This window comes from Pygocentrus nattereri, chromosome 25, assembly GCF_015220715.1.
Source record: "Pygocentrus nattereri isolate fPygNat1 chromosome 25, fPygNat1.pri, whole genome shotgun sequence".
Taxonomy (NCBI): domain Eukaryota; kingdom Metazoa; phylum Chordata; class Actinopteri; order Characiformes; family Serrasalmidae; genus Pygocentrus; species Pygocentrus nattereri.
In genome coordinates, this window is record NC_051235.1 from 7,439,283 (window position 1) to 7,454,978 (window position 15,696).

The 15,696-nt window shown below is 41.7% G+C and overlaps 1 protein-coding gene across 8 annotated transcripts in view; it reads right to left on the bottom strand.

The window, feature by feature from the left end:
* The window catches only part of senp7b (SUMO specific peptidase 7b), a 67,702-nt gene that overhangs the window by 41,752 nt on the left and 10,254 nt on the right, over positions 1-15,696 (bottom strand). For 7 of the 8 annotated variants that reach the window (XR_005129645.1, XR_005129643.1, XR_005129639.1 and 4 more), the window contains exons 2-7: positions 12,452-12,553; positions 12,144-12,244; positions 9,253-9,399; positions 7,295-7,374; positions 5,276-5,454; positions 3,160-3,379 (exon numbers count right to left, since the gene is read on the bottom strand). Coding sequence is in view for 1 of the 8 variants with exons in the window: in XM_037534525.1 (XP_037390422.1) it covers positions 3,160-3,379; positions 5,276-5,454; positions 7,295-7,374; positions 9,253-9,399; positions 12,144-12,244; positions 12,452-12,553 (829 nt within the window). In the remaining 7 variants the exon portion in view is untranslated. Of the gene's footprint in view, positions 1-3,159; positions 3,380-5,275; positions 5,455-7,294; positions 7,375-9,252; positions 9,400-12,143; positions 12,245-12,451; positions 12,554-12,764; positions 13,150-15,696 lie in introns of those variants that run through there. The other variant, XR_005129644.1, reaches the window with a different exon arrangement.

Genomic DNA, 15,696 nt, shown 5'->3' on the forward strand with positions numbered 1-15,696 from the left:
ATTTACATATATCAGTCTTAAAGGCACGGCAACAAAGAGGCTGGAAAATAGACATGGAATAATGAACTGTGATTCTCTTTGGTGTGAAACTCACACGAATGTCACACACTGACATCCGAGGAAAAATAAAATACAAGACAAAGGTTGGATACGGACCCTTTATGGCCACTTCAGATATCACGGCACAATAAAAGCACAGCAATAGACACTGGAGATACAGCACCGCGCTGCCCCCTAATGGCCACAGGACACAGCCAGTTAAAGGGCAGGTATAAACATATATGCATGTGTTTATGACACTTGAATTGGCTTTTTTGGCACTCTTCTTATTCTATTCTCATCCCTTGCTTTTTTAATCCTCTTTTTCTATTCCCTCTCTCTCTCTCTCTCTCTCTCTCTCTCTCAGGGTGTCCACTCTTGTCCTGTAGCAGTGAGAGGGTACAGGATTTGAATGAGAGGGATTTGCAAGGTGCTGAAGCAGAACTGAGCCGTGCGTCTCCAGACAGAAATAACAAGCACATCCTTCTCAATGAGAAGAGAGAGAGAGAGAGAGAGAGAGAGAGAGAGAGAGAGAGAGAGAGAGAGAGAAAGTAAAAAAGTGAGAGAAAAGAGAAAGAGAGAAAAAGAAAAGAGAGAGAGATAGAAAGCGAGAAAACACAGTTTAAGAGAGAGAGAATGGAGACAGAAAAAAAAGAGCGAAAGTAAAGAGAAAGAGGAAAAGAAAATAGAGACACAAAGAGAAAATAAAGACAGACAAAAGACAGATAGAGAGTGAGACAGAGAAAGAGAGAGAAAGACAGAAAGAGTGAGAGAATACAGAGTTAGAGAGAGACAGTGAGAGAAAATAGAAAGAGAGAAAAGAAAAGAAAGAGATAGTGAGATGAAATAGAAAAAGAGAGACAGAGAGAGAGAGGGAGACAGAGAAAACACAGAAAAAGTGAGTGAATACAGATAGAGAATAGAGAGAGACACAGACACACAGAGTAAGAGAAAAACTAAAGAGAGAATAGAGGATAGAGAGAACAGAGACAGAGAACAGATAGAGAGAACAGACAGAGAGAGAGAGAATAGCGAGAGAGAGCGTTTAAATATTTTATTTAACACAACACGTCATTCTACTGCCTTAAAAAGACGTTTTCTTTATTTTACTCTTTCCAGTCATCGTAATTTTAACGCTATACAGTTTGGTCAGTAGAGGGCGCACTGCACTCACTGCTCACCCTCAAACTCACAGTCACAAGCTGCTGAATACCTTCATTTTATTGGCTCCCTACCGAAACACCTGCTTCATGTAAATGATATGTCAATGAGGTGCTGCGTAGGCTGGAGCTTGATTTCATGCACAAACTTAAATCTTTGCTCATTTGCATGACTGTCATCGTGACTTTCATAACGCATGACAGTTTCATGAATCAGGTGGTTTGTACAGAGTAGCTCATGCATCAGTAAACGAGGTCAAGTCTGTCCTCTTGTTATGCACCTTTGACAAATAAGGGCCTGTGTGTCTTAGTAGTGTGTCCATCCACCACAACTGGACCCAAACCATTTCAGCAAAATGCCCCCAAAGTAACACATACAGTAGGGATGAAGCACTCAGGCTTCTCTCAGTGTACGCTGCACATGCACTCTCCCACTTGTGGAGAACATGGTGATGATGACCATATCACTGTTTCCCACATTAGCTGTTATCCTGATCTAATCTCAGCTTAGAAGATCATAACTTTATCTAAGGGCCCTAACATCATTGTGTTTTTGCCTCCTTATACTGTCAGATTTGTTATTCAGCTATAAATCTTATTCCTTATTTTTCAGGAACTACTACACCTTATTTGGTGTAGTTATGAACTGATATGTTCAACCGCACTGAATTCTGTCACTCCAAACACTGTTATTGACTAGGGCTGCGCAATGCACCATTACACTTATATGAGCTAGACATCCTATTCCAAAACCATGGTATGAATATGGAGTTAATTCCCCTTGGCGCTGTGCAGACTTATCTGCTCATCCATGGAAACCCATTTCATTATGCTCCCAATGCACAGTTCTTGAGCTGATGTTGCCTTCACAGACAAATATGGTCTGCCACTTCGTGGCTGAGTTGTCACTGCTCCTAGATGCTCAATTTCACAATAATAGCACTTACCAGTGGTGGACAGTAACTAAGTAAATACCAGTTACTAACCTAAATTTGTGTAAATAGAGCACAATATAGAAATATGTCCACATATGCAGTCGTGACTGACGCTGCATTTTTCTGAATTTATACAAACACCGTTTCATTTTATAGTAAATTAGTTTGGGCTGGTTTATGTTTATGAACAGACGCCTACAGATCAACATAGTAAAGGAGCTCATCTGTGATCCTGAGTTTAAAGCCAGTTTTTATTCAACTTAAACTTGGAACTAAGTTGTAAATAAATCTGAAACTGAAACTTTGCTTGTGTGTAAAAAGTGATTTCAGAGCCACTCGGTTCTCCCTGATGGAAACTGTTTACCTTCAGTGTTTTGTGCTTCTGATCATTTTAATAGACGTCAGCGTCACTAATTAATGACGTTCTATTAAAAGACTGGTTTACCAAGAGAGACGCGGGAGGACTTTCACCTGAAATGAGTTCACGAAGCCAGTCTTGTTATAAACATGATAACAGGACATCAGAGCCAGAATTACGCTTTTAGTACTTTAGATACTTAAATACATTTGAAGGCAAATACTTTTGTACTTTTACTCAAGTGGAGGTCTAAAGGGAGGAACTTCTACTTTTACTGGAGTAATATTTTATGTCTACTTTGACTCAAGCACATGATTTGTGTACTTAGTCCACCACTGGCACTTACAGTTGTCTAGGGCAGATCTAGCAGGGCAGATATTTTTTTTAAAAATCAAGATATTCACATAAACTATAATAAAAGTATTTTAACCAAACTAATGCAGGGCAGTGTTTAACTTGAATTACTGATTAACTCCTGCAGTTTTAATATATTGCAAAGCATATCGCAATGACAATATGTAGAAATATAACCACAACACTAGAAGTGTGTCCATATTGTGAAGCCCTATTACTGACCCAGAGATAGACGTATACATTATGCGCTTTCATATAGAATGAATAAAGAATTAATGCAAGTCACATGAGGAAAAAAAGCACATGTACATACTAGGCTCCGTGGAGCTGGGCTTGGCCCTCTGGGACGTTTTGTATGAAAGCCTCAGCTGGAGCTTATTTCTGGAATAAGTCCGAATGTTCCCAGCTTTTCTGAAGAGCATGGACAAGGCTTTCTCTCCAGGGGTCCTCACTGGCTTCTCTGGCACTTTTCCCTCCGTGGTCTGGTCAGAAGAAGGCTGTGCCCTCTCTCCATTGCCCTTGACCCCTACAGTCTTGCAAAGCACAGAGAAAAGACAGAGCTACTGTTTTGTCACTTTGACAAAATCTGCAAATGGCGTATTTTGTTTTTATTTATTGCTGCAGTTTTATGAAGTTAATAAGGTGAGAAAGTGCAAATTAATGCACTCTGGTTTTTACACCAAAATGTCATAGCATACTTGTGCGTGACTCATCGTGCCTCTTACTCTTGATGTGATTCATGTTATTTAAAAAAGTAACTGACTTGCAACTGAAAATTTTCAAATGCCAACTTGGCTCATTACTGAGCAAATAATGTGGTTTATATTGCAAGTTTGACTAATAAACACTGGAAATGTGCTAGTTTGTTTTATTTACCCCACACAGTGTGAGCTTTGGATTATATATATTAAAAAAAAAGTTAATAAAAATAGGCCAAAAGGGGAAAAAAAACAGCCATCAGCCAATTTAGCAGTAAAAGAAAACAACCACAACAAACTCTACATTTACATGATAAAGTAGAAAAAGTAGATCAGAAGTAGTACAGAATATTAAAATGTACGGCAAAATCCACATCATGACATCCTAATTCTTGCATTCACTTCATATACTATATGGGGAAAAATATTGGGACACAGCTCTAAATGACTAATTTTACATATTTTGGCCGCATCTATTGCTAACAAGTGGATAAAATTAACAACATGGTCTTGCAGTCTCGAAAGAAACACTGGCAGTAGAGGGTCGTACTGATGAACTCAGTGACTTTAAACATGGCTCTTTCACTGGCTGCCACCTCTGCCACAAGTCAGTTTGTGTAATTTCATCCCTGTTAGATCTACCCTGGACAACTGTAAGTGCTATTATTGTGGAACGGAAGCATCTAGGAGCAACAACAGTTCAGCCACGAAGCGGCACACCACGTAAACTGAAGTGCAGTGCCTATCTTCTGTTGAATCACCCACTAACGAGTTCCAACTTGGCTCTGGAAGCAACACCAGGAAAAGAACTGCACGTTAGGAGCTTCGGGAAATGCGTTTCTATGGCTGAGCAGCTGCACACAAGCCTAAGATCTAAATGCACAATGACAAAAGTCAGATGGAGTGGTGTAAAGCACCACCACTGGACTCCACAGAATATTATTTTGAATAACTTACTTTTGTGGAATAAAAAATAACACTTCTGGCAGTCTGACGGACTGGGTTTGGTCAATGCCAGGACAATGTTACCTGCCGAACTGCGCCAATTGCAAAGTTTGGTAGAGGATGGATAATGATATGGAGTTGGTCTAGACCGCTTAATTCCAGTGAAGGGAAATCTTAATGCTTCAACAGACCAAGACATTTTGGACAATTGTACACTTCAAACTTTGTGGGAACAGTTTGGGGAAGAACCTTTCTGTTCCAGTACAACTGAGCCCCAGTGCGCAAAGTCCATGAAGGTATGGCTGGGTGAGTTCGGTGTGAAGAAACTTAACTGGAGTCCTGACCTCAACCCCATCAAACACCTGTGGAATGAACTAGAATGAAAGATTGCGAGCCAGACCCTCTCGTCCAACATCAGTGCCTGACCTCAAACATGCTCTTCTGGATGAATGGACCAAAATTCCCACAGACACACTGCAAAATCTTGTAGAAAGCTTCCCAGAGGAGTGGAAGCTGTTAAGAGGGACCAACTCTATATTGATGCCTTATGGATTTAGAATAGGATGTCATGAAAGCTCCTGTAGTTGTAATGTGTCAGTGTCCCAATACTTTTGTCCATACAGTGTAGCTGTAAAGCTACCTTTCCTAATACTGGGATTGAACCTATGACTTCAGAAGTCATTTTGTTTTACCTCCTCAGTGTAGGATGAACCTAATGAATAAAATGAACCCAATTGTGGTGGTGCTGGATATCTTAAGCTTTCAAAGACAAATTTAATGTCTCACTTTAGACTCTGGAGGCGTGGAGCTGAGGCTTCGGACTGACGCTTGCTGACTGACCGCAGTAGTGGACGGTCCCTTTGCTTCTTTCACTGGAGAAACAGCCTGTTTGTCCCCATCCTCACCCTCCTCACCCTCCTCATCCTCCATCAGAGAAGATTTCCATGTTACTGTATGACCAGATCCTGCAAACAGAAGAGAACAATGCAAAACTGCATCAGGACATGGTGTTCTCATTCTCCTAGCTATCAAATCAATCAATAAATGCCCCTTACTGACCTTTAGGTACTTTGGGGTAGATTATTGAGTGAGAGAGAGAAACTGACTACGAGAACAGCAGGATCTTTTTAACAGGTCCATAAAGCTAAGCAAGTTAAGGTTTCGTTCCTTTATCAGCTATACGCAGCCAGGAAAATGCTGCAGTTTTCCAGCAAAATGTAGAGCAGAGAAAGAGAAAGGGGGTGAGAGAATGAGAGAAACAAAGAAAGTGAGAGAGACAGAAAAAGAAAGAGAGAGCGCACATTTGCGACTTTAAGAGCTCATTAAAAGCCCACATGAGGCGGCGGCTCCAAATAGGACACTTTCCTTCATTAGCTACATGATAATTCACGGCAGATATGTAGGCCAAGCTTTTATTTAGCTTTGACTGTCTATGTGCGTCACTATTAATTGCGTTGTAGAGTATAAAGTATGTTTTGAGATTATGTGGAAACATTAACAACACATTTGCGTACACTGCTTCCCACCTAACTGTAAGTGACGCATTCAACAAAAATAGTTTTTCGGCACGGTGGCGTGGTGGGTAGCGCTGTCGCCTCACAGCAAGGAGGGCCTGGGTTCGATTCCCCTGCTGGGTGACCGGGGCCCTCTCTGTGTGGAGTTTGCATGTTCTCCCCGTGTCTGCGTGGGTTTCCTCCGGGTTCTCCGGTTTCCTCCCACAGTCCAAAGACATGCAGTCAGGCCAATTGGACATGCTAAATTGCCCCTAGGTGTGAGTGTGTGAGTGACTGTCTGTGTCTGTCTGTCTGCCCTGCGATGGCCTGGCGACCTGTCCAGGGTGTATCCTGCTCTCCGCCCAATGACCGCTGAGATAGGCTCCAGCACCCCCGCGCGACCCTGACGGAGAAGCAGCTTAGAAGATGGATGGATGGAAAAATAATTTTTCTAAAAAAGATTTTTTAATTTGGGGAAAACCATTTTGCCACTCGATTGCATTTCATTAAAATTGTGTGGGATTTTCACTCTTGTGCCAAGCAGGAAAGGGTTAAATTTGGCTGGAATGATCGGGAACAGCATTCCGGCAGCCTATAGGAATCTGAATAAGGGGGGAAAAAATCTACCACCTCACCTCTTTTCTGCTTTTACCTGTGGTGGGATGAAACCATTACACTCACCTGGTATCCACACTCACTGTCCATTTTATCAGCGCCAGTGACCATATAGGAGCACTTTGTAGTTCTACAGGCACAGACTGTAGTCCATCTGCTTCTCTGGTACTTTCTTACCCTGTTCTTCAGTGGTCAGGACCCCCACAGAGCAGGTACTATTTGGCTGGCGGATCATTCTCAGCGACACTGACATGATAGTGGTGCGTTATTGTGTGTTGCACTGATACGAGTGGATCAGACACAGCAGTGCCGCTGGAATTTTTAAACCTGTGTCCCCTCACTGTCCACTCTATTACACACTCCTACCTTGTCAGTCCACCAGTAGATGTGAAGTCAGAGACGACAGCTCATCTGCTGCTGCACAGTTTATCTGCTGCTGCACAGTTTGTGTTGCATTCCTCCAGTCTTTCATCAGTGGTCACAAGACGCTGCTGGCTGGATATTTTTGATTGTCAGTACTGCAGTGCTGATGTGTCTGGTCCACTCGCACCAGCGTAACACACACTCACACGCCACCAGCACCACGTCAGCGTCACTGAGAACGATCCACCACACAAATAATGTGCTGCTCTGTGGGGGTCCTGACCACTGAAGAGCAGAGTAACAAAGGATTAAAAGTTATATATTCAGCACTCACCCCATTGCTTCTTAATGGCAGGTGTGTCTTTGTCTCTCTCGCTCTGGCATAAAGTGTCTGACGCTCTTTTGGGCCTCCATCTGAGAGACAGAGAAAATAGCGGTGTAAATATCAGCCTTCAGGAATGAATTGCTATGATTATGATTCGGTAGGAAATGATTCTATGAGAGTGTTTTAGTGATACACTCCTACCCATAACTGATACTTGATTAACGAGTAAAATCAAATGAATGGAAATGATGATTGTAATCATGTCACAGTTGTGCTGGGAGCAGAAAGAGCGCTGAACAGAGGCGTTAACTGGTGCTGACTGTGTGGTTCCCTAAACAATGTAACTGCATTAAACGGAATAATCAAAAAGAAAATCATTCTCCACAATCCACATGGTCATCGTTTTGCACTGTGATATAACGATTCATTGTTAGACCCCTTAAAATCACATTTCACCATGATCCAATTCACTAATTTTAGTAAAGTAGACTATCCCATTTAACCCCTTGCCCCTACCACTTAGGCCTTAACCTTGTTTTGCGTGTTTACGTCTAGGGGGTAGGGTGTCCCGGTTTTTCTGTTGAGGTAGGGCGAAGTGTTAGGGCTATATGGCCCTCCAAACGGAGGTTTTTCAGAGACTCCAAACTGGCTGTTATGAGAAACAAAGAAAAATGGTAAGACGGCTGAACAAGAAACCAAAGAAAGATTCTATTTTCTCTGCTAAAAATTACAATAACCATTATATTAACTCAGTTTAATGTGGCTTCAGTGTATTCTGGTCCTTCTTTTCATAACAAACCTAAAAATGGCTAATAGTACACTGATGTCTTGGTAGCTAGCTGGCTAAATGTTCTGTTAGGAGTAGAATTAGGAGTGGGGGCGATTATAAAAACTTGCCCTATTGTTATTATTATTATTATTATTATATTATTATGTCCTAAATGGCCCTGCGATGGACTGGCGACCTGTCCAGGGTATATCCTGCCTTCCGCCCGAAGACTGCTGGGATAGGCTCCAGCACCCCCCCCGCGACCCTGACGGAGAAGCGGCTTAGGAAATGGATGGATGGATGTCCTAAATGTAGCCGAAGTCCAGCAGTGAGCAGCTGAACTTTCCCCTCCTCTGCTGTCACTGCAGACGGGCAGGGTCGCCTACAGAGCGGCGCTACTAGCTGTTAATGAAGTGATGCTCTTTTTATTTCATAGGAAAGATTTCAACCATTACCGCTTGTCACTCAGTTCTAAGGGGCAAGGTGACACTCAAAGACAAGGGGTAGGGGTAAAAAATAAGAAATGGGATTGGACCAAAGGGTGGTAGTCAAGTCAACTTTTGAAAAATTTCCTAATGGTGTGTTTCCATCAAGGTTCTGTTGTAAATGGACTTCAGCTGAGTGCTCAGCACCTGGGTCATTCTCAAAAAACCGCCTCCAAACGTGTCCATAAACATTAAAGTTAAAAAATATTCCTATAATTATTTAGCAGATCAGGCGGGGGTCTGTAGGGAAGAGCCAAAAAAGTATGTACTACTTTAAGCCGTAATCTCTCATAAACTCTAAGAATCTAGAGACTAAAAGAAAAAAAAAAAAAAAAAAAAAAAATCAGCCTAAAATCAATAAAATCATTCAGGTTGATTTTAATCACTCAACCAGACACCCGTGCTTGTACATTCAAAATAAGAAAGCATTAAGCTTTAGTCAGTTAATTTTATTTGACATGTTTGTGAGAACAACACGTCCAAGTTTCAAAAAAAAAAAAGAAAAAAGAAAAGAAAAAAGAAAAAACCCTGAACTCCTGACAGAACGTTCCACTGACTGCTGCCATCACCGTGCAAAACTTTCCATCTCTGCTCCGTTAAAAAACATGGAATATTCGGCATCTGTCTACCATCATAACGTAAACACCTTCTTCATCTAGTGTCAATATTCCATTCCTTCATGTTTCTTCTCTTTACAGACCTGACCACCTCACCTGTTTTGATCTGTGAGAGACACGTGGTTATCAGCGGGTGTCCGGGGCACTGGCCTTGAATTTGGGCTCCCAACGGCCTTAGCAGGGTTCCCATTCACCGAGGGAGGTCCTCTGGCTTCTGACCTCTGGAAGGTTGACAGGACAGCTCTGAGAGACACAAGGATTTGTTCATTAGAGTGGTCAACATATGCTGACGTCACATTTTGCATAACAAATGGCAGAGCAAGTTCTGCACCAGCATGGAAATGTTCAGGGGATATTCATATCAGCTGATCTGAAAAAGAACATAGGTGCAGAGCACCACCTGGTGTCCGCTTTAAACACTGAACTCATGCTCCACTGAGAGAAGCTTTAGTGTACACACTTTAAAAAAAGATGGTTCTTCAAGGGTTCTTCAGAAAAGGCAATGGTTCAATGCAGAACCATGAGGTCTATATAGAACTGTGTGCATGCTGGCTCTTTGCGTGGTGACATAGCTCTTCAGATCGATGGAGAACATGTTGTATATGGTTCTTCAAAGAACATTTTTTAAAATGGTAGCACCAAAAATGTGATGGATTTGAATCGCTTGCCTAAACGTTGTTGAAAATCGTAACAAAAGAGAATAACAACGTAATTAACGTAAAATCTCGCAACAACAACAACATCGCCGTCATTACCGTCAGAAAATGTGGCAAGCAGTCCTGAAAACACTGATATAAATGATGAATCATTTCATCAAGATCATTCAGAGGGGTCTGGTGTGAAATACTCCTTTTTGGAGAAAACCAGTCACAAATGTTCACAGTGGTGATGACAGGAACCAGATGTCCTCCTCTAAAACCTCCCTCACAGAAAGTTATTACACAAAATTATCAGGGATAAACTGCCAGATGCCTGAGACATTGCTTTACAATCATTTTGAGAAGATCTCACCAAAAGTGTCTACATTTGTGTGGTAGTCATGACGACCCCTGGTTCCCATCACCACCACTGTAAAGAATCGGAAACATTCACACCAAACCTCTCCGAATAACTTCTCAACGACTAAAGTATGCAGAAATTCTGAAAAATGGGTGGAATTCCCCTTTAAGAATAAGATCATACAGCCCTGCTGCTGCGATCTTTGGGTGCTCTTGCTTAGAGTCCATTTTAGAAGCCTTTTATAGGTCAGTGGGCTTTATTTTGAGAGACTGTATTGGTTGGCAGCACCTGTGGTGCGAGAAGGAGCTGAGCCTCATATCTGCAAGATGCACATTCAGAGCTATAGGGAGGGGCAAAAAATCTGTACAGGAAAGCAAGGAAATTCAATGTCCGATCATTTTTGTGCAAGTACAGTACTGTGTGAAAGTTTTAGGCATCTAAGCAAATGTTTAAACAATTTAGCTCAGCAGTGAGTTTATTACCATATACATTAGAATAAAGTCACATTCATAATTCAAATAAAGAGAAAAACTATAAAAGAAACATTTTATATATATATATATATATATATATATATATATATATATATATATATATACACACACACACACACACACAGGCCACTTTATTAGGTACACCTGTTCAGTTGCTTGTCAACACAGATAGCTAATCATCCAATCACACGGCTGCAGCTCAGTGCATTTAGGCATGTAGAGGTGGTCAAGACAACCTGCTGAAGTGCAGACCGAGCATCAGAACGGGGAAGAAAGGGGATTTAAGGGGCTTTGAACGTGGCGTGGTTGTTGGTGCCAGACGGGCTGGTCTGAGTATTTCAGAAACTGCTGATCTGCTGGGATTTTCACACACAACCATCTCTAGGGTTTACAGAGAACGGTCCGAAAAAGAGGAAATATCCAGTGAGCGGTCAGTTGTGTGGACGAAAATGCCTTGTTGGTGTGAGAGGTCAGAGGAGAATGGGCAGACTGGTTCCAGATGATAGGAAGGCAACAGGAACTCAAATAAACAACCAGAAAATACATATACATATATATATATATATATATATATATATATATACACATACACACCACACACACACAGATAAATATCATTATTAAGATTCTATACATTTTGTCTGTTCAAATATTAACACTTTTGATCTGAATTCTTTACACTGTGATATGCAGCCAGCAACGTACGTTAAACTGAATTCTCCAGTCGTGATATCGCTAAGCAGCAGCCGCCACAAGTGACCATGCCGTTGAGCTGCTTTTGCCATTGTGGCAGAGAGCGCATGTGCACGTGACATCACTTGGGATGAGAGTGCATGTGTGCAACAAGACTCTGTTGGGCATTTTTCAGTTTTATATATCATTTGAAAAAGCCTGCTGTTCTTTAAGTTGTGGGTAAATTTCACGAAGAACTGACCAAAAGAAACAGTCCAAAATGACCTGGAGAAAAGTCTGGTTCCATTGACTTACATTAAAAGTAATGTATGTTTTTCCTTCTCCTGTAAAGTTCCCATTTTGGAGACACAAGGTTTTGCTCCAACACCAATGACATGCTGTAAAATGAGTAAACTGCATATATTCCACTGCAGCAGTCCAGCAATTGACTCTTACAGACTACAATAAACACATAATCAAATATCGTTTTGAAAAATCAGTCAAATCGAAACACCTACCGAACGCAGACACCTACTAATAGCTGTCAAAAGGAGGCAATAAACACACACTCTGAGTGAATAAGAGGAGACAATTTGCAAGCATTCGACTCTTACTGAGGACCATCAAGTCGCTTGGCATTCGCCCTGGGCTGGAACTGAGATCCACAGCTTTAAAGCCAAAACTGCTCACCTGGGAGCAATAAGGCTGAATTCCCTGTTACTTTCACTGACCTCACAGCTCCATTTGATGCCTAACCAAACCATCCCAGCAGTCCAAACAGCAGAACGGCTGGGAAGCATGTTATGACGACTCGCTCCTCACCTGTCCGCTCCGGCAGGTCCAGGGCTGGCATCTACTCTCCCATTGACGGAGCTGCTTTTGTGCGGCCTTTTGCCGTTCAACGAGACCTGGGTCCAGCTTGTCTAGAAAACAGCAAACACTGACATGTCAACGAACAGCTGGACAGGAACCTGCTCTCTTACCCTACACTGAGATACTTCAGCCTTTAGTGCTCGTTGGTGCAACTGATGTGTGAGCGTGATCCACCTGACTCAAGACTGCAGAAACAGAAATAAGCAGTCAAGCCCTCATCATTTCACACTGACTCCAACGAAAGGGTCACTTCATACTTTGGAGGTGTCGCTGTCCTGGACTCTGGAGAGAGGAGACATCATCTGGAGGCTGGAGGAGTCTGGCTGCTTCTTCTTAGGGATTTTGAACGGGGTTCCCATCTGAAGTGGGGGGAGGAAAAACAAATGGGCTTACGTTGCTTTCATTGAAAGTAACTTAACCTGCGTTTGCATTTAAGTGCTTAGGCTCGTTAGCCGAGGTTTCAGCATCTCTTTGGCTGAGGCTCACTTGTTGCTTTGGTGTTTTAGAGCAAAACATACAAGAGTCTCGGCCGAGTCTCTGAAAGCAGCCAGTGTTAGCCAACGCGAATACCTTCTCCTCGTCCTCGGTGGGAAACCGGGTCACCTCCGGAGCTCTGGGCACGTTCAGTCCGGCAAGAAGGTCCCTTTGAGACACCGACGGTGTGGCATGTCTTTAATAAATTCGCTAGGTTAGCTAACCGAGCTGACTTCCACTGAAGACTCCGGAGCGCAGCTGCACAAACGGTTAGCTTAGCTAGCGCTACTAAGAGCGGCTCTGGCTCAGCTGTGGAATGATGTCACGACACGCAGTTACATGGCATTAGCTAAAAAGCAGATTAAACCAAGTAAAGTGGGCTCTGCAGGGAAATAAACTCGGTATGGTTCATAAATATAAAGCACGGCTAAGCTGTGTTTACTCTAAGCGCTCTGGGCGCGTATAAGTGACGCACAGTAGCGCCGAGCTGACTGGCTGCGTCCTAGACGCAGTACTTCCGCACTACTTAGTACGCGAGCGTGGTTTAGTGGCTGTGTCCCAAACCGAAGGCGGCTGTCTCGTAGCTAAGCGCCTTAAAGAAAGCAGCGTTGGTGATGGACCTGTGTCTTTTACCTATGAAGATGTCTTTTATACGGAGTCCCAAAGGCAACATGGAGATTAGATTAATAAGTTAAATTAAATTAAAAGTATAAAAAAAATTTAAATTATAAAATAAGTAAAATTAATGGTGATTCTTTTTCATTAAGGCATGGCCACCAATTACTATATTGAGGCCAAAATTACTATATTGTCACCTTAAGGGCTCCCCGCTATTAAGAAAGCTTGCATAGTAAACTTTTCAGAATACAGTATTTTACATAAACTATTTAATGGTGATCATTTTTAATAAGGTGTGGCCACAAATTACTATGTTGAGGCTAAGAATTGCCATAGTGAGGCCACACATTACTACACTACGTTTATAAATGACTATATTGAGGCTACAAATTTACATAAATTATTTGATGGTGATTATTTTTTAATAAGGCATGGCCACAAATTACTATACTGAGGCCATGAATTACTACTGAAGCTGTGAATTACTATATTGAGGCCACTATTTACTATATAGAGGCCACAAATTACTACACTAAGGCCATATATTAGGGCAAGAAATGAATACACTGGCCACAAGTTAGAAGACACTTAAACTATGGCTTCAATAGATTAATTTGTGGCCTCAGTATAGTAATATGTGGTCTCAATGTAGTAGACAGTGGCCTTGTTATATTAATTTGTGACCATATTTTATAAAAATAACCACCAAGTCGACTTAGGGGCTCCCCACTTTTAATAAGGCCTGCATACGTAACTTTTCATCCCCAAACTGTGGGATTTTACATCATTTAAACAGGGAGCACCACTGGGTTTACTGGCTAGGCTAACTAGCTTTAGCTCAACCTGAATGCGAGAAGAAAAAGAATTAAATAAAAGTGCTACAGGAGCGCGGCCGCTGTTTAAGATTCGTACATTTGGGTTAGATGATAGACTTTTCTCCCCAGCAGTAATTAGCTGTAGTCCAGTCGAGGACTTCATTAGAAATACACCCCGAAAGAAAAGTGCCGTTTTTTCACGTTTGCACAACAAAACAGGAAGAACATCCTTATAGTATATTATGGATTTACAGCATGTGGCTCCAGATCTATAAGGAAACTTCACTCATGTGTAGGGATGTGATCAAATGCTCTGCAGATTACTGGGAAGAAAACAAGCAGAGCAGCAAAGACAGACTCTGATTTGCTCGTTTGAATTCAAATCATACAAGCTCCGCCCACGTACACGCCCCCTAACCTGACAGGGTGCGGAATGCATGTGCGAGCACCTCAGTACAGGTGGGTTCAGTAAGACAGTGGGCGGGGCCTTTATACAAGTCTGATCATTCACTCATTTATTCTGTCTTTCTGTCTTTCTTTCTTTCTTTCTTTCCTTCTTTCTTTCTTTCTTTCTTTCTGTCTTTCTTTCCTTCTTTCTTTCTTTCTTTCTGTCTTTCTTTCTTTCCTTCTTTCTTTCTTTCTTTCTTTCTTTCTTTCTTTCCTTCTTTCTTTCTTTCTTTCCTTCTTTCTTTCTTTCTTTCTGTCTTTCTTTCTTTCTTTCCTTCTTTCTTTCTTTCTTTCTTTCCTTCTTTCTTTCTGAATTTCTGTCTGTATTCTGTCTTTGTCTTTCTTTCTGCTGTGGATTTCTACATCTTTAGTAGTATACCTTTAAGCATTAATATCAGAAGGCATTTACTCGCGCTTAGCATTAAAGAGTTATGACATTCGCATGGCAGGGCAGGCTACAACAGGCAGTATGTGGCAAACATGCAGAGATGTACACAACAGGAAACTGGCCAAGGCCACAAACTGAAGTAGGTCTGCGCTTAACCGTTAAAACGTGAGGTTTTCGTTAGAACATGAGGTTTTCACATCCATAGATGGTAAACCATATTTCCATTGCACCCACTAAACAGGCACATGTACACATTTAGGTTCAGCTTATATGTCCACACACACACATATTCAGCTTCAGGGTATAAAAGGAGTCAGAATACATTGGGAGGGCAGAGCTGACCTGGGAGATACATGATGCATGTCCTCTGTTTGTAACCTCTCCAGAATTCTGTAATAAAACTTAGTTTGTTTCACTTCAGTCTGATATACTCGTCTCATTTTTTTTGCATCAGCGAACACGCAGGACTGGTTTCGTCCACACTTTCTTTCTGTCTTTCTTTCTTTCCTTCTTTCTTTCTTTCTTTCTTTCTTTCTTTCTTTCTTTCTTTCTTTCTTTCTTTCTGTATTCTGTCTTTGTCTTTCTGTCTTTCTTTCTTGATTATAAAATGTATTACTGCACAACTGGACTTTGACCTTCTCTGACAGACTTTGTGAACGTCAGATGAAGCTCCCGGAGCTCTGCTAATAAAACTGATGGAACTTCAACTTTACTGCATATAGTCTGTTTTCTTGATCCTTGTAACCAGATTTAACAAACA